The sequence below is a fragment of the Dermacentor andersoni genome, chromosome 2 (genome assembly GCF_023375885.2).
Source record: "Dermacentor andersoni chromosome 2, qqDerAnde1_hic_scaffold, whole genome shotgun sequence".
NCBI classification, from domain to species: domain Eukaryota; kingdom Metazoa; phylum Arthropoda; class Arachnida; order Ixodida; family Ixodidae; genus Dermacentor; species Dermacentor andersoni.
Window position 1 is genome coordinate 144,357,817 of NC_092815.1, and position 25,215 is coordinate 144,383,031.

Consider the following 25,215-nt stretch of genomic DNA (forward strand, 5'->3'; position numbering starts at 1 on the left):
TTCTGGGAATGGACTTTCTGCAGGCTAATGGAGCTGTGATTAACTTACAAAAGTCGCGGGTAACGTTTTCGACGGCGCAGGCCTTAGCAGGGAGCAGCGCTGACGACACGTATGTCAACGCCTTGAGGATTGTTGACGAGAACATCACGGTGCCGCCAAGGAGCAGCGTATTGACCCTCGTCACCTGCGACGCATTCGACTGCTATGAGGGTATTGCCGAGGCAAATATCCCGCTGCTGCTTGAAAAACACATCTGCATCGCCCGGGGCCTTGTTCGAATACAGCATAAGTGCTCGCAAGTTTTGTTGACAAACTTCAGCCATGAGTATCAGCACGTCCCTCAAGGTACAGCTGTGGCATTCCTGAACGAAATTGCTGACTTCTCCGATATTGGCACGTTACAAGCGACTTCACCGGACGCAACAACTCACGCCAGCCTGAATACCCGCGTCCACATTAATGCTGACTTAGCAGATGTCCAGAAGGATCAGCTGCTGGGCCTACTGACAGAATTCTCCGGCTGTTTTTCCACAGAATCCAAAGTCCAGCGCACTTCCGTTACGCAACACCGGATAGTTACAGAGGAGTCGGCGCGGCCTGTTCGTCAGCATCCGTATCGCGTGTCACCTATGGAGCGGGAGGCGATTAAGCGTCAAGTTCAAGAAATGCTAAAGGATGACGTCATCCAGCCGTCGACAAGTCCGTGGGCATCGCCTGTCGTACTAGTAGAAAAGAAAGACAACACACTCCGCTTCTGCGTTGACTACAGACGGCTTAACCGAGTCACCAAACGCGACGTTTATCCCCTGCCACGGATCGATGACGCTTTGGACCGTCTGCGTCATGCTCAGTTCTTTACTTCGTTAGACCTAAAGTCAGCCTACTGACAAATAGAAGTGGACGAGCGTGACCGTGAAAAAACCGCCTTCGTGACTCCCGATGGGCTGTACGAATTTAAAGTGCTGCCTTTCGGTCTCTGTTCCGCTCCTGCTACGTTCCAACGAATGATGCATGGACACTGTACTCGTTGGACTAAAGTGGCAGACGTGTCTAGTGTACCTAGACGACGTTGTTGTGTTTTCCAGCACGTTCGATGAACATCTCACCCGGCTACGAAGTGTTCTTACCGCAATACGCAAGGCCAACCTCACCATCAAGCCTGAAAAATGTTACTTTGGCTTCCAGGAACTCAAGTTTCTAGGCCACGTGGTCAGCTCCCAAGGAGTACGACCAGACCCAGAAAAACTCGCTGTCGTTGCCGAGTTTCCTCGTCCTAAAGACAAAAAGTCTGTTCAGCGGTTCCTGGGCCTCTGCGCTTACTACCGTCGTTTCGTTGAAGGCTTCTCAAGGATTGCTGAACCGCTCACGAGACTGACGCGACAAGATATGCCCTTTGCGTGGACGAAAGAACAAGAGCAGGCCTTCACCGAATTGCGTAAACGCCTTCAATACGCTCCAGTGCTGGCGCATTTTGATGACACCGCGGCAACTGAAATACACACCGACGCCAGCAACGTAGGACTCGGGGCCATTCTGGTTCAATAGCAAGATGGCGCAGAACGTGTAATTGCGTATGCCAGTCGTAGTCTGACAAAAGCAGAAGCTAATTATTCAACGACCGAAAAAGAATGCTTAGCAGTCGTGTGGGCCATCAGCAAGTTCCGACCCTACTTATACGGCCGGCCATTTCGAGCGATCAGTGATCACCACTCGCTCTGCTGGCTTGCCAATCTACGAGACCCGTCAGGACGCCTCGCTCGTTGGAGCCTCCGCCTCCAGGAATACGACATAACTGTTGTCTACAGATCCGGCCATATGCATAGCGACGCTGACTGCTTGTCACGTTCTCCTATTCCTTTGACATCCTCCGACTTGGAGCTAGATTTGCCGTTTCTTGGTGTCGTCGACGTGGTGCGCATGGCTGACTATCAACGTGCAGACTCTGAGCTGCTTCCAGTCATCCGATATCTCTAGGGAGCTGACGTTGTTGTCCCACGCCCACTTTCACGAGGATTGACGTCGTACTGCCTGCGAAACGATGTCCTGTACAAGAAAAATTTCGAGAACAGCCAGGAAACGTTCCTTCTCGTCGTTCCGGCGGCACTGCGCGAGGAAGCTTTACAGGCGTGTCACGACGATCCCTGTGCCGGCCACTTAGGCTTCGCGAGGACATTAGCGCGCATACGGCAAAAATACTATTGGCCACACCTATTTTCGTCGGTTCAGCGCTATGTGCGAACATGCCGTGACTGTCAGAGGCGTAAAGTTCCACCCGTCAAGCCTGCCGGCCTCCTTCAGCCTTTGGATCCGCCTCCGGCGCCGTTCCAGCAAGCGGGAATGGACCTTCTTGGGCCGTTCCCCACGTCCTCCTTGCAAAATAAGTGGATAATCGTGGCAACTGACTATTTAACTCGCTATGCGGAGACGAAAGCTGTGCCGCGGGGAACTGCTGCTGAAGTCGCCAGCTTCTTCGTCCACAACATCGTGCTTCGCCACGGTGCACCCGCTGTACTCATTACTGACCGCGGTGCGGCGTTTACAGCGGAGTTATTGCAACAAGTCGTCACACTGACGCACACCGACCACCGAAAGACCACAGCCTATCATCCCCAAACTAACGGCTTAACAGAGCGCCTAAACAGAACATTAGCCGACATGCTCTCCATGTACATTGATGTGGAACACAAAACATGGGATGAAATTTTGCCATACGTCACGTTTGCTTACAATACCGCTGTGCAGGAGACCACCGAGTTTACACCATTCGAGCTTGTTTACGGACGTCGCGTTACAACCCCCTTAGACGCCATGCTCCCGGTAGATCACGGAACCACAAGGAATGACAACACTGAAGATTTCGTCGAGAAAGCCGCGGAAGCTCGCCAGCTTGCTCGGAATCGCATCCGCACCCAGCAGAATACCGACGCCTACAGTTACAACCGGACCCGACGGAATGTCCAGTACTTACCAGGCGACCGCGTATGGGTGTGGACACCTATCCGACACCGCGGGCTCTCAGAGAAATTGTTGCGCCGCTACTTCGGCCCCTACGAAGTTGTACGCCGCCTCAGTGATGTGAACTACGAGGTGGTGCCTCGAACCTCTGATCCTGGCTCGAACCGACGCCGTCCCCGTGCTGAAGTCGTCCACGTAGTACGGATGAAGCCGTACTACGCACGCCAGGGCTAAGCAACCCTCACAAACCGCTTCAGCATTGTGTACCTTCCTCTATGTTTTTTTTTTTTGTCTTTTCATGTTGGCACTCTTGCCCATAGTGCGCGCCCACTGCCCTTGAAGCGACCGGGCCGGTCGCTTTTGAGAGGGGAGCAATGACGCGAAATAGGTTTGCACGTGTTGACACGCGACCCTTAAGGCGAGAACGACGAAGTTCGTGGTTGCGCGCGTGCTCTCCGAGGACCAGCCATCGCTAAAGGCAGACGTTTTTTCTCAAGCTGTCGGTGCTAAACTGTTTTAGTTGTCATAGCTGGGTGACAATATAATGCGTCAAACAAGGCAAATAAACATGTAGGGCAATCACAGATTCACAGAATCCTAGATCCCGCCCCCATTCCATCCACTCCATCCCATGCATCGCGTGCGACGGAAGGCGGCGCGCTTGCTCCCCGCTTTTCTCCTTTGCGCACGCAAGACTGAGCCACCATCGTCGGCTCACCCATTCCACCCTCCCCCCTACTCTTTCACTCGCACATTTAGCATGCGGCGCGTGGTCACGACGTTATTGCCCTGAGACTTCATACGAAACATGAGGGCGACGGCGACAGCAGGGATGCGCCTGGAGTCTTCATATAATTTCTATCACAGTGATATAATAGTATCCGGCAACCGAAGCGTGCCGTGGCCGATTATTTTCCGCAAAAGAAGTAACAAACTGTCACCATGCGACAATTCGCTGTGCCGCAACAATGTACCTTTTTTTCTTTCTTTTTGTGAGGCGGGGGCACTGAAATGAAAAAAAAAATAAAAACGCGAAAGAGAGTATGTTGTCCACAATCCAATGCCTACTTTGGGCACCTAATGTCGCTACCGAAAGAATATCGAAGAAAACGTGAGACGCTTGGTCCACCGAGAACCATACGCAGAATGCTCGGTATTTTACACCGGTGAGACAAGACTTTCGGAGAGGTGGTGCTCAAGCGAACACAGTGTAATGCGTCAAGTCTTGACAGTGATGGCGGTGAGAGACCATTGTTTCTTTTTCTCGTCTGCTAGCCAGAAGGCGTCCTAAACTCTGCCAGGCGAAAATTCACTCGGCCAGAGAAAACCACACGCGCACCGAAGTACGCCGCGCGGTGGTTTCGGGGCAACACAAGAAAAACGCATGCGATCTGGCCGGCTCTGGCAGCCCGCGGATATAGGGTAGCGAGAATAAAAAAAAATTAAGAGGTTCAATGTGTCCTTACGAATAAAAGTCAAAGTAGAAAAAATAAATAAGGACGTAGTTACCCTGGCTGGCTTTAGTGTCTTGACATGGATGCTTTGGCGTAGGTGAAAAAAATGTTTTTTTTTTAGAAAATATCAACAATGTAGCCAACAATGCCAACAATGCCAATACCAACAATGCCAACAATGCACCTTTGGCGTCAAATGTTTATAACAACACTAAGCCCACAAAGTCCGGAATTGAAAATCTAAAGCACGACTTTGGAAATCTCAATGCACCTTTCGCATCAAAATTTATTACAACTTTATACCCATAAAATGTCAGAATTGAAATCCAAGCGCTCCCGATTCCGCGGCCTCAGCGAGATGCCGCGACGAGCCCACCCGCCACGCCTTTGGAACTTTGTGCTCGGATGGAGCTCATTGCGTTACGATATCTGACTCCCGGTGCATAGGCGTTGCCGCGAAATCCAGCCCGATTTCGCAATGTTTGCGCTAAAATGTTTTTTCGAGCGTGAAAAGGACATTCTAGACAAAATCGAGCATGATTTCCGGCGCCGGGGGTTGTTTTGGCCGGCGGTGCATGGACAGCATGAACAAATTTCGGGAGGGAGGGCTGAAGCCCCATAAGCCCCCCCCCCCCCCCCCCCCCCCCCGGCTACGCCCCTGGTGCTGTCGTCTGGACGATCAATGATTCGAGATAGAGCCGCGACTTTCTGTCGTTTTCTTGTGCAGTCACAGGTGTCTCTGCCCAGTTTATTTTGTGTGCGGTAGATATCGAGTGCTCAGCAAGTGCAATTTGATCCGTGTGCCGATTTCTGACGTCCCTTCGGTGATCGCGCAACCTTCGTTCATAGTCACGTGATTGGCTGATATACACAGATGGGCAGTCGGCGCAAGGAATAGAGTACATCACACCAGGAAATTTTTCTTTCGTGACTTGGTACTTGACTTGGGCTAGCTGATTCTTCAGTTTTCGAGCTGGCACATGCGCGGTCTGTACGTCATACGAACGAAATACAAGCGCCTGAGTTTCACTGATGCCTGGAACATATGGAATGGCAGCTCACTTCCGGGTACCTGGTGTTGGTTGCAACTTTGGATGTTCAAGTTGGCGTTTTACGGATTCAATTAGATGATGAGGATAGCCACAGCTGAACAGATCACGGCATACGTGCTCAGCTTCAGTCACCTGATCTTCCCGCGTGGAATAGGCATTTTTTCAACGGAGGAGTGAAGAAACAAACGAACGTTTGTGGCCATCAGGATGCACAGACCTGAAGTGAAGGTAACGTTTGGTATGCGCGGGTTTACGGTAAACGTTGAACTTTAAAATTGCGGATTGTCGGGAAGCTAGTACATCCAGAAAGGGGAGGCGGCCGTCAGTTTCTTGTTCAATGGTGAACTGTATGGCAGGCTCCAAGCTATTCATGTGAATTGTAAAGCCATGCAGTGCGTCTGCCTCGACAGCACAAAAGTATTCGTTCATGTATCTGAGGAAAACTTTGGGAGCCGGCGTGAATGATGTAAGTGCGCGGTTTTCAATGTATTCCATTGGTAGGTTTGACGACTGTAACGGAAATGAATGCCCCCATAGCTGCTCCGTGAATCTACTTGAATGGGACATTTTCAAAAGTAGAACAGGTATTTCCTAGGCAGAAACCAAGAAGACGGGACAGATCATGTACGTCGATCGGAGTTCTTTCGGGTGGTGTTGGGTCGGCCTCAAGGGCGGTGGCACAGACTTCCATGGCAGGTTCAATTGGGACGCTCGTGAAAAGGGATACTACATCGAACAAAACCATCACTTCGTCGGAGTCGATTTCTATGTGTCGAACTCTTTCGATGAAGTCTTGGGTATTTCGTATGTGTGTAGGGCTCCTTCCGACGAGTGGAGCGATTACCCGATGCAAAAACTTCGACAAATTTTGAAGAGGTGACCGCCTGAAATCGTCTATGGGACGCAACGGGACATCAGGCTTGTGAATTTTCGGGAGTCCGTAGATGGCAGGGGCTGAATCAGTTTGGCACAGCAAGTAGTAGTACAGTGACTGGTGCTGCGGAGGCACCACCCGAAACACGTGAGGGAGTAGTTTTTGCATTTCTCTTTGCACCTTTGGCGTCGGATCACGGGAGAGTCGAGCGTACGTGTCACCGTCTTCCAAGAGGGCCAACATTTTGTTTTGGTAATCGCACTTGTCCAGAAGCACCGTGGGATTTCCTTTGTCGGCCGGGAATATCACAATATCTGGATTAGTACGAAGGCTTGTGATAGCTTCTTTTTCTTGGCGTGTCAGTGCGGAAACTGAAGGCTGCGAACGTAGCTTTGAAAGGACGTTGACCACGCGTGTATGCGCTTCGTCTCGGCGCGACAGCTCGACCTGGCTCAGAGCATTCTCCGCTGCACATATGACCTTCCTTCGTCGGAAGCGGGACCAGTGTTGAAATTTAGGCCGAAGGATAATGCAGACAACTTTGCCTTATTCGGTTTATAACAAGACAGGCTCCGCACAAACGTTTTTGGGCCATCCGAATACCTGTCCTTGTGGCATGTTTTCAGTCTGTCCAGTTTGTTGTCGTGAGCAAGCTTAGCTTGTCGCGATCATAATCCTGCTTGGAAGTTTGCGTGCAGCTGAATGCGGAAGAATTTTTCAGGAAAATTGGGCTCTAGCCGTCGTCTTGCGACGGCTAGAGCACCCGACCAGGCGGGATTCTGTCATACCCTTGACTTCAATGTTCTCGTATGAGTGCCCGGATAACGGCTCTGGATTTTGGCTCACGGTCACTTGAAGGTCGCCGACAACGGGAGCTAAAAGCATTTCATGTTTAAAAATAAGAATGATAACCTTAAATAGCAGTAAAATAGCACAATTACATCGTAATAATCCTAGCTCCCACCTTAGATGGAATTCGCGCATTTATTTTCCCACTGCAGGATACCTCCTTATATGGAATATTATCTTCAGTGACTCTTTTGTTAAGCTTTTGTTAAGACGAAGTGTCTGCGAGCCAGGACGCTATTTCTCTAACTCAGCTGTTTTCTCCCTATTTCTGCGTACATCTTTGGAGAGCCATCTCATCTCTTACATCTCATACATCTTTGGTTCGTGGCGCGGATGCAAGTTGACGTCCCCGTGCCTTTGCCGGAAATTGCGACTTCAGCCGCGGCTGCGTCTAGTAAGCGGACCGGCCTCCAGAGCGACACCGACGGCGATGACACCAGCGTTTACTCGCTCAGCAGTGAGGACTTCTCTGATGACGCCTTCGAGCTTGTGCGGAGCCGCAAGGCGACACGATGATTTACCACCAGGGCATCCATGTCTTTGAGCACGCCGACGGCAGGGCCAACTCAGAATACCACAGTCCGTACGATTCTATTTGTACCAGAACTCGCTACCGACAACCTGAGGCGACTCAACAGGCAATCCGTATCGATGGAACTTGAAGCGGTGGCGCCAAATCAGAGAACAGACGTTAGAGTCAACACACGAAAAAAAGTGTTGGCTATCGACGTCAAACATGAGACTGCGCTGAGAAATTTGGCATAAGTTACAGAACTAAGTGGCGTTAAGCTCCGCTCGTACATCTCCCTGAACAGTGGTTCCACTATTGGTGTCATCTGCGACGTGGACGTCTCCATCTCCAGCGCTGACTTGCCGATTCTAGTGAGCCTGCCGTTGATGGCGTCGCCATAACACATGTTTATCGCCTCGGCACATCCCGCTGTGTGAAAAGTATATTCAAGGGCGAGACTCTCCCTTCGCACGTCAAAATGGGCCACTTTAGACACCCTGTGTGACCATTCATCCCAAGGCCACTGCAATACCGCAACTGTATGAGACTGGGACATGTGAGCGCCGTGTGCGAGAACACGAGAGTTTGCTCACGCTGCAGCGAGCCCTTTACTGCAGACTCTTGTGCAGCCGCGGTTATCAAATTCACCAATTGCCTTGGGTCCCATGACGCTTCCTCGAAGGACTGCCCCAAAATGAAGAAGGAAAGGCGATATTGAAGCAGATGGCGAGAGGCCATTCGTCTCGTCGGGAAGCTGTTGCGACCGTTAGAAAGCGACGCTCTCGACGCCGTCGGACTTCTAAGAGCGCTGATGCCTCTGTGAAGAGTACGCCCCATCTGACAACATCTCCTCCTCTGCCCCCTAGGCCTGGGGCCATTCAATCTAAATCTGACAAGGTCATTGCGGAGAACAATACAACTTGGTCCTCACTACTAAAGCAACAGGCAAAGCTAGAACAACAGCGGAAGCCACAACCGAAGCCACAGCTGATGCCACAGCCGATGCCACAGCCGGAGGCGATGCCGCAGCCGATGCCACAGCCGATGCCACAACCGGAGCCGGAGTCACGTCAATGGATACAGCTGCGCACGGCTGTAGAGTGCACAGCGCGGGTTCCTGACAAATCGCCCGAAGAAGACCGGCAAGTGGTTATGATGCTCCGGTCTGAATACTTTTCGAATGCTCTTAAATAACCTGCACACTCCGTCAGCGCGAAGTTCAATGCAAGTGCCGGATGCTCTGAATTCAGTACTTGCAACTCTTGAGTAAGCATCATGGCTCATCCGCATCATTATATTCGCACTGAGGCTGTGGTTTAGCTTAAAAATATACTGCCACGCGCTGCAACATACTGCTGACGCCCACCGGCTCCTTGGTCTTCACTGGTGACTTCAACGTGCATTACCAGCTACGAAGCACCAAGATTACCTTCAGATAGCACAATGACGGCAGCCTAACGTATCGACGGAGCACTTGCTCTGACTTGACTGATTTCCAGGCGCTTTCCTGCGTTCACAGACAGTGTTCCCTCTATCCCGCTTTCCTCTTTCTGCCCCCCTTTCCCTTCCCCCAGTGTAGGGTAGCAAACCGGTCGCTCGTCTGGTTGACCTCCCTGCCTTACCTCTCTTTGCTATCTCTCTCTCTCTTCGCTCAGGACCAACCAATAACGGTTTCGTCACATCAACCACAAGAAGGCAACATACAAAGAAGGCACAGAGAGCATGGGAGAAATAAACCGTTCTTTTTCTAGGCAAACAGAAATGAAAGTAGGGCAACAGCTGCCGGTCGGAAGGCCATACTTACCTTGTCTCTTGGTTTCATGTAGTTGATAGTAACGGTAGAATTGGTTGTTCTCGTCCGATGAGTACAATAATGCATAATAAAGATAGTGAACTACGAATAAATAAGCGACTGATCAAGCAGTTCCTGTTGGTTTCCTGCCAGTGAAAGTAACACGTGCGCAGATAAATGATAGCGGACCTTTATTGGTTACTCTCTGCCGGTCAGAACAATCTCAATGTCAACAACTATCATTTGCTCCACGGGCAGTGTATCTTGTCGAATAGCTTCATCCAATACCTTGGGCTTTGATCCAAAATATATTCGCGCAGTCATCAGTTTCACAGCTGTCCAGACGTCATCCACACAGCTCAGCAACCGCGTACAGAAAGTACATTCAAAGGAGAAATCCACGGCCTGTTATAGTTTCTACGTTCAATACGATTTTATCTTTATGACAACTTCCGTCCTGTTGGCACTTGTACTAATACGCATGCAATGCACCCAAGGGCATCTTGCAGTGTGAATGTAACATGAAACAGCAATAGCTTTCGGAGCATGAAGTCGCAAAACAGTCATCATAATGGTTTCCGCACTCAGCCTGTCCTTCAGCAGCGTGATATGGTGGTAGCAGAATATTATTATGCAGTGAACCCTTCTGTTGTAGCGAGAATGAATTTCACGGGACAAGACGACTTTTTTTGTGCGCAAAGGTCTTGCTCCAAAACAACTTAGGTCAAGTGCTAGTGTCTAAGCCTACCCATTCTTGCATGACATCTCATTTTGTTTGCCGTTGGATGAACAACAGATTATAGTTCAACAAAAAACTAAAGCGGTAATTCTGCTGTTATTCCCTTTCATAGCAAAGCTGCATGGTAACCACAAGCATACCACCTCGTTTGTCTCAGTTAAGATGCTCGCTTTCAGGGGAGGAAAGATTCGATGCATGCACTGCAGCATAACTACACGGGGCTAGCGACGGGCATGCCGTGGGCGAGCAATGTTCGCGTGTTCTCCACTGGACTGATGCTAGTTGTGAGCGTTGTCCTGGTGTGGTGGTGGTTGGAGCCCGCTTCCGGTGGTACGCGGCCGCGTAGATCCACTCGTAAGTCTCTGACAGGCCTTGGCTTCTTCTCTGGCCTGTGAATGACCGGTACGGTCAACAGGTGATGTTGCTGGGATTGCTGCTGCCGCTGATTTCTAGTGGGGTCACTGCCGAGACGCGTATCACTGCATGGCCGTAGATCACTGCATCCTCTTGGTTTTCTGGAAGGATCGCTCTGGTCACAATAGACCAGAGGGAAGGAGGAAGGAAAGAAAGCGGAAGAAAAAGGAGGAGAACGCGTTGACATCCGTACTGCATTTCAGCAGTATCTGTTAAGACCACAACATGCCACTGATCTAGGCGTTGATTAGTGACAGCTTTTTTTTTTCAGGCGCTCAATAAAAATTTGCTGCTGGCAGAATTGAATTGACTTGTTATTTATTTGACGAATGTTTGGTTCATCTGCCATGTTATCTTGTCTTAATATTATTTTTTTTTGCTTTAATAATAAGGGAGAGCAGTGGCAGTAGTAGATATCAATCTTTCTACAGGGATAACTAATAAAAAACACAGACAAAGAACTTCAAGATGCAGCAACTTTTGGTGTGACTTTTTTTCAGTGTGAGCAATTGCTATGTATTTAGGATTACTAAAGCTACCATAGTGTCTTTTTGCTGATGTTATCTTTTTAAACGATGGATTTCTCAATCTTGTAGCGGCCTGCTACAAATTTAGGCTACCGATGTAGAATATTTAATTAGTTTTCAAGAAAATAGCAAAGAAGGCTTCACATTTCAAGTGACACTCCTTTAGGGATTCAAGCACCAATGCTTTAGAGAAAGCGGGATGTAGCATTAGTATGTATAAAGCAAGGAAGTTTATTTACATACTCAGGGTGCATTTGATGCATCACGCAAACTGCTTCACAGAACAAAGCCCATCGGCCGCCACAACACACCACAAGACAAGCGCCACTATAACACATGCGACACCCAGGGTAGAGAGGAGCATGTCGATGGAACGAAACGCTTGCAGGCATTGCTCTTTGTAAGGGTTGTGATACCGCTGAATGCGCGCATAAACAAACAGGGCAAATTGATATTGCTTGGTTTACTTCTGTTATGGTCTATTCAAGAGCGCGCAGGATGATTTAACATTTCATCTGATCTTTGTGTACGGAACTGCCAGAGTTCGCAGGAGGTAATTTATACTGCTCGATAAAAAGAAAAATTACGCCAGAACCCATGTTACGATGACTGTCGGCGTTAATGCGATTTATAATAAATTTAGGGACAAGCTGTATTACTGAAACTATGTTTATTTAAAAGCTGCAGCGGTCATTCTGAGATTTTATTTGCTGCTTCAGCTACATGCAGCATGCGCACTTGGCTATGGCACTCGCTTGCAAAAGCTGACGTCATGACGACAAAGGAGTTATGACGACAATGACAGGATGATTCTCAAATGATGACGATGTTATTACGACGACAGCGTGACGACGACGACATGATGACAATAGAATGACGAGCGTATGACGATGATTACGTGAGGACGATCGTGTGACAACTGGTTGACAGCAACTATACGTATGACGACAATGACTTTACAATGGCGGAAAATCAGGATTGAATGATGACAACATCATTACGATAGAGTGATGAACGAGGAATGCCGTCGACGAAGCGACGAAGGTGGTATGACGACGACTGTGTAACAATGATGGATTGACCACGATGGCATCACGACAACGGCATGGCAACGAATACATGACGACGACTGTATGACGACGATTGCATTAAAATTAAATAAATGTGGTTGTAATGCCAACGTCATGACAACGGTGAGATGACAATGGGATGACGAGGAGTGTATGCGACAATGGTGTGACGAGGGCTCGTATCATGAAGACTGCATGACGACGATAGCGTGAAGGCGGTGGTACGATGAGAGTCAAACTACGAAGCTAGAGTCACGGCGATGGAACGACCACGACGGCCTCAAGACGGCGGTATGACAACGAATGCGTGACGACTGTGTGACGACTGTGTGACGACCATGGCGTGAAGATGACAGCATGATGACAGCCGGATGGCAAAGCTGGAATGACGACAATGCAACAGTTACGATGGCATCAAGACTAGGAACACATGCATAGTTTCCCACGCTATTGACAACTCAGGTCTCTGGGTCGGCGTAGAAGGCGTGACGACGATGGCATGACGTGTGTCAGATGACGAAGCTGGAATGACGGCGATGCAACGGCCATGGCGGCATCATGACCACTAGCTCATATAGTTCCCCAAGCTGGTAGACAACGTGAGTCACTTCGTCAGTGTAAGGGGCTAGATAGATAGGTAGATAAATAGATAGATTCAAAACGCCTAAAGTAGGCAGTGAATGCTAATCAAATTAAAACGAGCGACCAATCGAACAGCAGAGCAGACTGCTTCAAAGCCAAGTCATTCTTGCATGCAACCAACATTGACTCGACTGAAATGTTCGGGCAGTAACCGAGGAACACGCGATGTCTGGAGATTTGCTATTGCTTTTTCTAGGGCTGTTTTTCTTTCAGCGCTCGTTATCACTTCCATATCTGACTAACGAGTGTGGGTGACAGCGCTCAGATTACACATATGCGCATCTAATTACCTACGGCGTGTTCTGAGAATGACATTGCAGATACTTTCGTTTTGCTCAGCCAACGCCTCCTTTACTAGATGCCCGCCGTGTTGCTCGCTTTCCCATTGTAGCGGCGGTTCCCTTAGTTGAAGTTAGTTCAGCGTAAATTTCGTGAGGCGGCGCTCGTTTCCTTTTCAACCTCCGGCGGATGTGGCAGCGGCGGCTGAATGCATCCGCTGGTACGGTAATGCGCGGGCATATGCGCGGGCGTCTGTTAGCGAGCGTTATCGCGGGCCTCCGAGACGGTGACAGATGCCATGTTAGTCTCAGAGGCCGCAGCACGTGATCTAAGTTGCAGGCGTTCGCCATGAGAGGCGCTCGTTGCCTTATCGCGGAGGAGATAAAAAGGGAGAGGGCCCGGAACCGAGATTACCGGACAACGCGGCCGGCATCTAGTAAAGGAGGCATTGGCTCAGCGCACATCTGCAAGATGGGCACCTTTGCCTATCGCATTTCCTCTACTGCCTCTTCTTGAGCGTTTCTGTTCGGTTTGTGCTTCGCCCACGGTATGCCTAGTCCAAATGACCCTACACTTCCACTGTGATTTCTGGATAGACTGACGATGAAGACAAAGCCCGATGGAGCATGAGTTACTGTTGCTCCAGCGTCGCCATGAATTGAATTCGCACAGCACAATTTGCTAATACAAAGTTTTTTGTACGCTTTGCTGGAAGAGTAAGAGAATTTCATTGCAGCAGTGGTTTCGATACCGCATTGAGTGAACTTGGAAAATGTAAAGCTGATGTTTTATTAATTTTCAGCATAGCTGATAGCCTCGCACTCATCAATCTCGCTCGACGCACAAAGAAACGTTGACGAGAAGAATCGAGGACGGCAGAATAGTGGCTGCAGGACGGCCACTACTGTCCCGACCAAAATTTACTTCGTCGAATGTTTCTTGTGCAGCGAACAAAAGCAAACCGCTCCCAAACTACTCATTTCACCATTCCTTCGCATACAGCCATTGTTGAATATCTTCTAAGATGTGTGTGTCGGTCTCTCTGTACTGCCGTCGCTTTACCTCCGGCGTACACGGACATCGTTTCTCGTGGGTACAGTCTGGGATTGTTCACAAACTGGGGGAAGGCACACAAAGAGCAGCCACGCAAGCTACGGGAGCCAAGCCACCGACAACACCATGCGACACGACCGTGCTCAACACACAGGCGGGTAAACGGGGGCTCTCAGTGCGTGCGAAGACTCACTCTGGACCGAGGTGGCAGCATGTCTACGGTCAACTCATGCCGAATCGAGTTCAGCTCCTTAAGTATGAGGCTGCGCTCTGACCTCGCCCTCATCTGTGACCCGGGACAAAAAGCGTGCACGTTCTGGTTACGCTGTTCTTCTTTGTATTGGTATTAAGTTTAGCTATTGTCATTGTTAAGCACACCGACATTTTTGTAAAGTTTGGGGTGGTCACTTTAGGTGAGCCAAGAATGAAGGAAAATATATTGTTCGAGACTTAACGCATACATCCGTGTCAACTGACGTGCACGGGTTATCTAAGTATTTAATCATATTTCTATGAATACCTCAAATCTCCGTCTAGTTCTTACTCTGGTGCTGCAGTTCACTGGCACAGTGGATTATTATAGCAGTTCTGTAATTATTCAAAAATACTGATGTTTTTTCGTTACAATATGAGTAATAAAATAGAGGAAAGCAGGTTTGATTCAGGCCGCGTAGTCAGAGAGAGATAGAACCCAACTTGGGAATTGATGGAAAGTGAATAAAGTTTAACGTAAAGTAATGACATATAAGCGTTACTCTAATCGGCACATTGCTTCTACTTTGTCATATGTCCGCTTTCACGAAAGGTCTACAGTAGGTAATTAGGCTCCATTCTATGCCACCCTCAAATGTATTTGAGGCAGGCGCACTCCAGCGTTTCAGTGGCTGCAGTATGTTCTTGCTGCGAACAATGTCGCAACACTAAATCCTAGCTTCGGAGGGACCACACTGCAGAATATGAATACGGAATAGCCAAAATTATGTTAAAAGGCTGTTATTAAGAACATCCTTCCGCCACCCAAGAGGCTCCTTTGAAATCAAAACCTGGCAGAACCATGAAAAGTGTTATGCCTTTGAGGCATTCTTAGTTTGCAGACCAACGTGTTGCCACTTTTCAGGTGATCATTAAAGAATGTATGTTAAAGTCATGCTATCAATGTTCTACCATTCGGGAATCTACCAGAGCTTATTTCGCTATGAAATTGCTTTAGTTATCTACGTGTCTATTTTATCTATACATTCTTCAAGCAGCTATAATTCAGAACGAAACGGTAACTTAGGCCACAATGCCTACCGAATGTCTGTCATGACTTTATTTGTACCATATCCCTCCTCCGCCCCCAAGAAAAGAATTTCAAAAGCGCTTACAGTAAGTGTCGCGAAGACCTCGCTAACTCTTTGCCAGCTTATGGCAATCTGCATGGCGTAGCCCGAAGTAACAGTGTTCTGGTTGTTCTTCACGTCGCCGGAGATAACACAACACCGGCTGAAGATTAGGTAGTAGTAGGTACTGTGTCTTGTGTGTGCATGCATTTGCACTGGCCAGTGCTTTCTGACAGCTGACAAAAATAAACAGGAGCATATTTTCAGTCTAGTACACGCTACGATACGGTCTCTTCTTCGCCTTTTTGCCTTACCTACGCCGACAATGCCAGGCTCACATCGGACGATGGCTGATCAAGCTAGTGCGCCCTTCGTTGCTCTGCTAGAGGCGTAGTTTTCGCGTGCTAAATATTCACATGCCGTTTAGATATTTAAGACTGAACCGAGACAATATTTCTTAACTTGCGTGAAGGTCAAGGTTGCGTGGAATGTTGCAAAACATATTATTCAAGAATCAATGGTAGGAAACAATTGTTTGCTTGCCTGTTTCGTGCGTTCTGCCTTTTACCTGGGCGTATCTAACGCAGCGTGTATTCAATGACAGTTACGCCTTAAAGTAGTAGTCTGCAGTCTTTTTTCTCTGTTGCATTTACAACACTCTTGTTCTTCTAGAAACGGCTCTACAGAAACAATAAGTATCTAATTTTTCGTCCTGCTTTGCCGATGCCGTGCTGCTTAGAAAATAAATCTCCAGTTCAAAATAAAATATAATGGTAACATAAAGAAAAACTCCTGATGGAGAAGGGCCTGGCGATGCACTTCGCGAAGTGGTCGATAATGGCAGAACATTGCGATCTCTGGCTGCATAAGCAAAGCAGACAACTACAAACGGTAAATGTACGTACAGAAACTAAAGTGCTGCATAAGCAAGCTTAACTCGGCCCACTTGCCTGTAATTGAAGCTTTTCTAGTTTCGCCTGTTCCTGCTTCTTCTGCTCGACTCGTAAACGGTCGCGTTGTTTCTTCATGGCCAGTTCCTGACGAAACTTCACTCTTGAAAAGGGAAACAACGCAAACGTCACAAGCACTGTGTTCAGGCTTCAGGACAACAATGACAATACAATATTCGAGAGAAACGACAAAGTATGTCACATTTTATAAAGACAATATTGTTCTGCTTTTGAAGAACGAATATTGAGCCTTCTTCAGTTGCGTAACGTCGCTAGAGCAATTCCAGTTTCGTAGATAGCTTTTTACATTTGAAACAGGAAAAGTAGCACGTCCTAAAAAAAAAAAGAACATTGTATGGATAGTAGTGTCAGGTTTCCCCCCAAGTGGTCATCTTGCGTGTAGAAAAAGAACTGCCATCTTGGAGGCCTTCGGCCAAAGATTCGGGAAAAAGGTAGCCTGTGCACAAATGGCTGAACTATTTCGGCAGATGCGGCGTTATCTTCTACGCGTAATGTAAATCAAATCTACTACAAAAACAAAAGTTCGTTTTCATATTGTTTCTGTTACAGAGCTGCAAAACATTTTTTGACTATCCCTATGTTCAGTTATTTACAAGGTATATAAGTGTTTTATTGTATTTATGCATGTGCGGATTCACTGTGTGGATTTGTGTGCGAATTTTGTTAAATTGTGCCTCGTACTCCGCTGCTCTTGCTGTTTACCCGTCTTTATATGCAGCGGCCAGCAGCCGCCACGTTGAGATAACTTTTTCCATTGCTTCCCTCAAAACATTCGTTGCAGTGTGTTCTAGTAGCCGTCGCCAGTTTACGCAGATATTGCATTGGAATGGCTGACTCACACATGTGTGGTCAGTACAGAAGGGACTATGAAGAGACTATCGATCATCTTATCCGCCACTGTACCCACTTCGACGAACGACGCCAGGTTGTCCAGCGCGCCTTATGCATACTGTATGATCGGCGTTTCACCGAATAAAAGTCCTGGGAGCCTGATCTGACAGCTCTTCAGCCCAAAGAGCCACACAGAGCCTGACAGATACAGACTTGAGCGTCCGGCTGCAGACACGTTGCACCTTGTGTAATACGCGTGTTGATCTTAACTCTTGCCTTCTCTCACTTTTTCACTCCCCCATCAGCTTCTCAAAATGTATAGTAGCAAAATGGATAACGTCTAGTTACCGTTACTGCCTTTCATACACTTCTCTCTCAGCGAAATGCGCAGATAAATGCGTACGTTTTTATGTGTTTACTGTAGTCATTAGAATCTATTACGATCTACTTCCGATAGAGAGCACGCGCCAAAGGCAAAGTAACATTACGCTTCGATCGAACATCCTTGCTGCGTTTGACGGTTCTGATCATGCGTAAATATACTACGCCAGGGAATTAGCGCTTTAGCACTAGTGGGCGCCAGCTCTCGCCTCGGTAAATCATATGGCTTCAGAGGACTATCGGAGCTATCAGTATACACGCTGCACGATTCTGATGTAGAGTACCTTTCCAGGTTGAGCTTTCGCTGAACCTTGGCCAGTTCCTGAACTTCGGACGCGTCGTCCACACCGGCCACGGCGATGGACTGCTTGCGGCGCATGCGCAGCACCTCTATCTCTCGCACCGTGGACAGCGAGCGCAGCCGCCACTCGCGGTTCCGCTCCTCCAGCGCCTGCCTCTCGGCCTGTCGGAGCTGGTCGGCCTTCGAGCCGACCGCAGATGCAGCCGCGACGCCGTCGAGACCGGCAGCGGCGCCGAGATGCGGCGCAGAGGAAGACGACATGGTGGTGGGATTGGGCGCGATGCGAACCCGGGCCCTCGGTCGTGGCGCCCTCTGCTCCTTGAGCTCGGGATCAATCGGCGGCAGACGGTTCGGCTGCACAAACCATGCGTGGAACTTTTATTACAATAAACGGCGGCCAATTTCCAACGAAGTCACCAAGCCACCCCCTATAGGGCGGCTATCACGTCTGTTGTAATAGATGACAATACATCACACATCTTTATTACATTTCGTACCGAGTGTATAAAGGTCACTGCCACGCGGTCTACCTTCCAACCGTAATCACTCGTAATTATTTCTTATACGTACACCCATACCATATATACACATGTCACCGAGGCATGTATGCCAATGCTTGCAAACTTGTAGCGTGTGTTCCCACAGAAGCGATTCTTGTTTGCAAATCAACATTAGTTTTAAAAACTTATGTTCCTCGTATCAGTGTTCTTTATACAGTTGCAATTGCTGCTAGTGTGCCCGACGAAAAAAAAAGCCACATAAACTACTTCTTAATCAAGGGTTCGACGAAAGTTCATCTGATCAAGCACGGAATGAGGAGACTCACGGTCACTGACCGAGTCTGATGGAATATCTAATGTTTCGGAACCGCGTACGGTTTCCTTGTTTAACAAGGAACCCGTACGCGCTTCCGAAACATCAGATATTTCATCAGACTCAGTCAAAGACCGTCAGTCTCCTCATTCCATGCTTGACCAGACCAACTTTCGTCGAACCTATGATTAATTAGTAGTTTATGTGGCTTTTTTGTTCAATATACAAGGAAGCCGTACGCGGTTACGATACGTCAGATATTTCATCAGACTTGGTCAGTGACCGTGATTCTCCTCATAACCTACTACTACGTTATCGGTAAGAATGTAGCGGTTGGCCCACCGGTGTGCCTTCGCAATGAGACTTGTTCGATTTAAATTTATCCATACTGATAGTTTTCCATTTCTAGCCACGTAGGTCCCATTTCTATGGGGGCGTAATGCGAAAGCTCTCAGCTTCAGTTGGTCAACATTAAGCTTGAACCCTCTACGAAGAAGCCCAACGCACTGTGCAGTTTAGGGACGTCAAGGCCCACAATTACACTTTCCTTTCCAAAGAAAGAGAAAAAGAGAGGACCATGGAACAGGGGTGGTTTTTCACTCGGGTGTGGTTACCTTCTTTTGTAGCGACGGGGCAGGTGGCAGTGCAACGTGGTGCATGGTCCTTCGTCGCTGGGGTGGGCCACTGGACGCAGCCCCCGTGCCAGGGCCGTTCCGCGTGCTCGTCGTCTGCTTCGCCTTGGCAAGCCACTGGACGCGCGCGCGCTCCCACTCCTGCAGGCACGACTGCACCTTGTCCCGGTGGTAGCGCTGGTTTTGGCACCACGTCATGTAAGTTGACTGCGCAGCGAGACAAGCCGGAAACGGGTGCAATTTGGCGAACCTGTCATAAGGTGCGCGTCTATGAGGGCCATGGTAATACGTATACATCGTTGTCGGGGCTACAGCGCAACTTTTCCGGCAGTATCGACGTACAAGTGGAAGACATTGGAAGAATAAGGTTGGATGACCCACCCTTTGCACATACCACTTTGTTGTTGCATGCATTTGATGTACCTTCAATAACAGGTAGGTGCTGCAGGTTTCCATATTATCGTCGTTGGCTCTAGAACAAAGCAGCGTATTCAATTCAGCCCTCTACTGCCTTTTTGCGGCGAATGACTCATTGTAAAGTGAAAAGCGTGCCTTTGAAGCAGTGCGATCAAACAAGACATGTTCTGTTCAGCTTTTTTACGTAAATTTACGCAGTGCCTTGTTTATGTGAACAAATGTATGCCGATCGCACGCGCTGTACAAATTAATGTTATGTGAAGTGTTTTGCAGCTGACTTGCTATTCGGCATCATTTAAGGACCTGCAAAGCGTCGCGAAATGGACCACAGTGCTTGTGAAAGGCGAGAAATTGTGTGAGTCACGCTACTGCGTGGACGTAGCGATAGCAAGGCGACGGCGACGATGAAAGTACGACGGCGTCGGCATGACGACTGATTAATTGCGACTTCTTGTCGCATTCCGGCGAAAAAACGTTATAATATGTCCGAATACGACCTGGGTCGATATCAAAGGCTGCACAATATCATGCTGATCATTTTTGAAAACTCAACGCTGCTTTTCCCTAGATTGTCAAATTCTCAAAACATATTGTAATAAGATGCTACCCTTTCTTAACATTTGGGCATTTTATCCTTCCTGGTACAGACTATTCAAAATAGTTTTATTTTCGTACAGTATTGACAAACCCTTGGAATTTGATGCTTAGCAGTATTGGTGATCTGTCGCTTGATGAGTCTCTAAGATATATTGAATGTTAGCGTTATTTTGGGCATTTTATCATTTGGGCATTTTATCCTTCCTGGTACAGACTATTCAAAATAGTTTTATTTTCGTACAGTATTGACAAACCCTTGGAATTTGATGCTTAGCAGTATTGGTGATCTGTCGCTTGATGAGTCTCTAAGATATATTGAATGTTAGCGTTATGAAACTTGTTTTATTCTACTTGACTGCATCTCTTATTGCTCTGTTTTTTGCTTATACATTATTCTACTTCTGCTATGACCACTTTAGATCATAGTATGTAGAAATAAAAGAATGACAGTCACTTAAGTATTCTTACGTGATTTCAACGTGAAATCATTATGACTTCTTTAATTAATTGGTTACGTGACGTCATACCTGACGTCATACATTGTCAAGGGTCCTTCACAACTCTACCCTAATCCACTTTAAGCCACCTTAGTCCACCTTGCCCTAATTTGTACCAAACTTAATCCACCTTGCTCTAATGTGCACCAACCTCAGTTCGCCTTCATCCATTTCATTGCACTTTAATCCACTTTGCTCCAATTTGCACCAACATTATTCCACTTTAAATCACCTTCATCCACTTTACTTCACCTTAATTCTCTTTACTCCACCTTAAGTAAATTTACTCTAGCGTGTTCTAACTTTAATTGACCGTATACTTCCCTTTGATTTACTTTAATTCATATTAATTCACATGAATTACCCATAAATATTAATAATTAACCTTGCTATGCCATTTACTATCTTCTGTATTGCTGCTGACGTCATACAAGACGATGATGACATCACTGATGATGATTTCTGGTAACATTGCTTGATAACGCCGGACTTTCTGCCTCATTTTCTGCCGAAAGCATAATGTTCTCGCATTAATAAATAAAAATAAACAAATTAGCTGCTACGAGAAAAGGACTCGGGAGTGCAGACCAATCCAGAAGGCGGTGCGCCGTCTAACACAGCGTATTAACATACTAAGCGTCACGAGGTGGAATGAGAGAGCCTGGAACAATGTCGCTTCTATTAGCAACGGTAGTGCTAAATGCGCAGCGAAATAAGAACAGGCGCGTGTGCCCTCGCTCATGTTGTGCCACGTGACGCACGCACCAATCGCTTAATGAATATGGAATTTTGGGGTTTTACTTGCCAAAACCACGCACCCAACGTGGTTGCTTAGAGGCTGTGGTGTTGGGCTGCTAAGCACGAGGTCGCGGGATCCAATCCCGGCCACGGCGACCGCATTTCGATGGAGAGGAAACACGAAAAACACCCGTGTACTTAGATTTAGGTGCACGTTGAAGAACCCCAAGTGGTCCAAATTTCCGGACTCCCCCACTACGGCATGATTATGAGATGGTAGTTTTGGCGCGTAAAACCCCATTATTTAATTTAATGAAAAAAAAAACAAAACAAACACGGTACGATTACATTGATCCAGCCTGCCCAGATTGTGGCACTGAATTTAGCTCATTAGATCACATGCTCTGGCAGTGCCCTGTGCTACAGGATTTTAACCGAGTAGAAGACTGGACGAAGGCCATCACAGACCCGAAACAAGACGTCTTGCTCCTGGCTGTCCAGAGGGCCCGTGAACGAGCGGAGAGCCAAGGCCTCTCTGTTCCGACATGGGACTAGCCAACGGCTGGGTAGGGACCTGCACGCCCCCGCTTAGCTCCTCAGGACCCCAATAAAGTCTTTTACTACTACTACTACGCCACGATTACAAGGCACATCGTAGTGGGAGATTAATTTTGACCAGCTGGGGTTAAAATTAATAAGGTTGATGGGCGTATCAAACCGATCACGCGGTTATTGTGTGGCATATGTACGTAGTGTGTACTCGGCTGAAGAGCCGCAGCATAAATGGAGGTATTGTTTGTTTGCTTTCCTGCGTATTAACCATGCCTGGGCTTGAACAATATCCATAGCGATGTGGGCGAGTTGATTTAAGTACATGGTAGAAAATTTCTGCAGCGCGAATCCCTGAAGTGCGGAAAGAAAGTTAAAAAAGGACGAAGGAAAGAAGGAATACAAGAGGACAAACACGAACAAAAAGCAACTGGCCCACATCGCTATTCTCAGTCAGTGCATTTCTAGTACACAGGACCCTTCCGCGATGTGTAACCCATCTTTTCAAGGCCTCTGCGCTCGTGTTTGTCCTCTTGCGTTCCGTCGTTCCTTTTCACCTTTTTTGCGTACTTCAGGACTTCGCGCTGCACAAATTTGAACAAGATCTCTCGTGCAGCGATAGTGTAGTTTTTATGCATTAAATAGAGAGAAAAGTAAAATATTTTGATCCAATGGTTAGAGCATCGGGTTGTTGCTATGGAGGACCGACGTTCCATCCTACAGGCGGACAGAGTACATTCTAAAGCGATATTATTTCTTTCCTTTTTCTATATTTCGCGTGATTTAGTGGTCGTTCGTCTTCTAATTGCATACGCGAGCCTCTCATTGGATAAGAAGGCGACGGAATCTGAAGAAGCTAGCCCAGGGTGGAGGAGAGCAGGATAGCACAAGGTCGGAACTGAGAAGGATCGATAGCAGGAAGGAGTAAGGGCGTGTTTACGTGGCGTCTGAGGAGGACAAACGTGGCGGGAACGGCGGCGTCAAGCCTAATTCCAAAGTGAAGCATAGTCAGGAATTAACCCAAAATTAGTCCCAGTAAGCCCACCTGTGTTTGGGCGTAATAAAACATTAATCCTGACATAAAACATGTACCCATAGTGTCGTTTTATAATAATATCTACAGCTCGAAAGTATTTCAATAAAAGAGAGCATGATATTCAACGACTTTATTTTTGCACGCCAGCGCGTGCGTCACTCCCTATCACGCCAGCTGTTTCCCTGATGTGTCGCGCGCTCATTCATCAATGTGCCCTTGACGTGATCTATCAAAGGATGTGCTCTAAACTCTGAGTTAGACCTGCTGAAATAGAAAACAAGAATAATCATCGTGCGGAAGTAGCTCGTCGTCACCTTGCTAAAAAGGCCGAAGTTAAGCAGTGTTGTGGGAAACCTCTGAAAATACATGGGCAGTGCCCCTTGACTCAAGAGAAGCAGAGTCAATAAGCGATGAGTGATCGTTATCGCGATCGTCAATAAGCGGTGAGCGAAGAAAATTCTGGTAGTACTCATTGCCGATGGCCGCCAATGTCAGCGATAGCTTTCTTGATTTCCGCTGTGTCACTATGGCATATTACGGTTGAACAAAACATATGGGTGGTGTTGTCAAGTTTTCGTCCAACACTTAACAAAAAAATGTGACAGAAACTCCACGGAATAGTCCAAGTACGCGTGGGCGTTGCACCGCTTGCCCATCTCCACGCACGCCAGTGTCATTATATCAATCTTACCAAACTTGATCCAATCCTTACCAACTATTACCGGTTGTTATCAACCTTATCGGAATAGATCTGAGCATGGTAAATCTCTATCGGTCATTATAAACCTTATCTCAATCGAAGCGAGACTTATCAACCATGATCTGTCTTTGGCAACCTTATCGGACTTGATCTGACCCTTATCAACTCTTATCTGTCATTATGAACCTTATCAGACCTAATCACACCTTTATCTACCCTAATCTGTCCTTTCAACCTTATCAGAATTGCTCCGATCTTTATAAACACTTATCGCTCCTTATCCATTAGTGTCGAACCATTATCAACCGTAGCGAGACATATAAGCCCTCATCACTCCTTATCAACTCATTGACTGCTTATCTATTTGTGTTGCGCGCCCAACGCGAAGCGCGTGAGCCCTTAGAAATCGGTGGCATATCGGTCGGTAAAAGAACGCCCCAACGGAAGGCGCATCCGACCGAAACACATCGCGGATGTTGCGTGTTTTGCCTTAGTTTCGCAAATTCGGAATTTTCCTAATGTGTTCCATGCTTCATGTCGGGTCTACATGTGGTCCTAGAGATGGCTTTTATTCCACCATCACCAAATCTTTCAAGAAAGCCTATACAGAAACTGTTCTCGTTTGACATTTATTTTGTACCACCGGTGCAGCACATTCATAGTCGACGTATAATCACCTTCTGCAAGTGTTTATGCTTATCCCAGCGCGTAAGACACTCGGCTTCTGAGCGTGGGGTTGCAGGTTCGAAACTTACCACGGCTAATGTTTTTCCTTTCGAGTTAATTCTCTTTTTATGCGTTAATTTCTTTATGGCGATTGGTATTACCTGACAGACGGACTGCTTTCCTTGCTGAGTGGGCATAGAGATGCTTACGCATGTGAAAGGAAGTCCCATGTTAATGAAGGAAAATTCGGGTAGAGGTTATCGCGTGCTTTGATAATTTTAGGCAAAGTTTCCACTGGCATTCTTTTTATTTAACAGATAAAAAAACTACGCGAGACACGAACCTATATACATATCGTAAAACTGCATCGTATGAGCGAAACAATGCTCTGCTCTAAAACCGCATGGCTGTCACTTCGCTGCGAGGGTATATATGGCGTCGTGCTTGCCGCATGCAAAGTCGTGTGCCTATGAACCCTGTGTAGAAGCAGCTGCGACTCACGATGTCCAGGATAGAGCGCTTTTTGAAGTGGCGGCGCAGCCAGTCCATGATG

The 25,215-nt window shown here is 47.6% G+C and overlaps 1 protein-coding gene across 1 annotated transcript in view; it reads right to left on the bottom strand.

Annotated features, from left to right (window-relative positions):
• Nucleotides 1-14,787: 14,787 nt before the first annotated feature.
• Nucleotides 14,788-25,215, bottom strand: part of LOC126540958 (uncharacterized) — an 81,191-nt gene continuing 70,763 nt past the window's right edge. Inside the window, exons 7-10 of the mRNA XM_050187775.3 lie at nucleotides 25,164-25,215; nucleotides 19,445-19,669; nucleotides 18,001-18,371; nucleotides 14,788-16,586 (exon numbers count right to left, since the gene is read on the bottom strand). The exon at nucleotides 25,164-25,215 is cut by the window's right edge and continues 93 nt beyond it. Of these exons, the coding sequence (XP_050043732.2) occupies nucleotides 16,466-16,586; nucleotides 18,001-18,371; nucleotides 19,445-19,669; nucleotides 25,164-25,215 (769 nt within the window). The 3' untranslated portion in view covers nucleotides 14,788-16,465. The remainder of the gene's footprint in view (nucleotides 16,587-18,000; nucleotides 18,372-19,444; nucleotides 19,670-25,163) is intronic.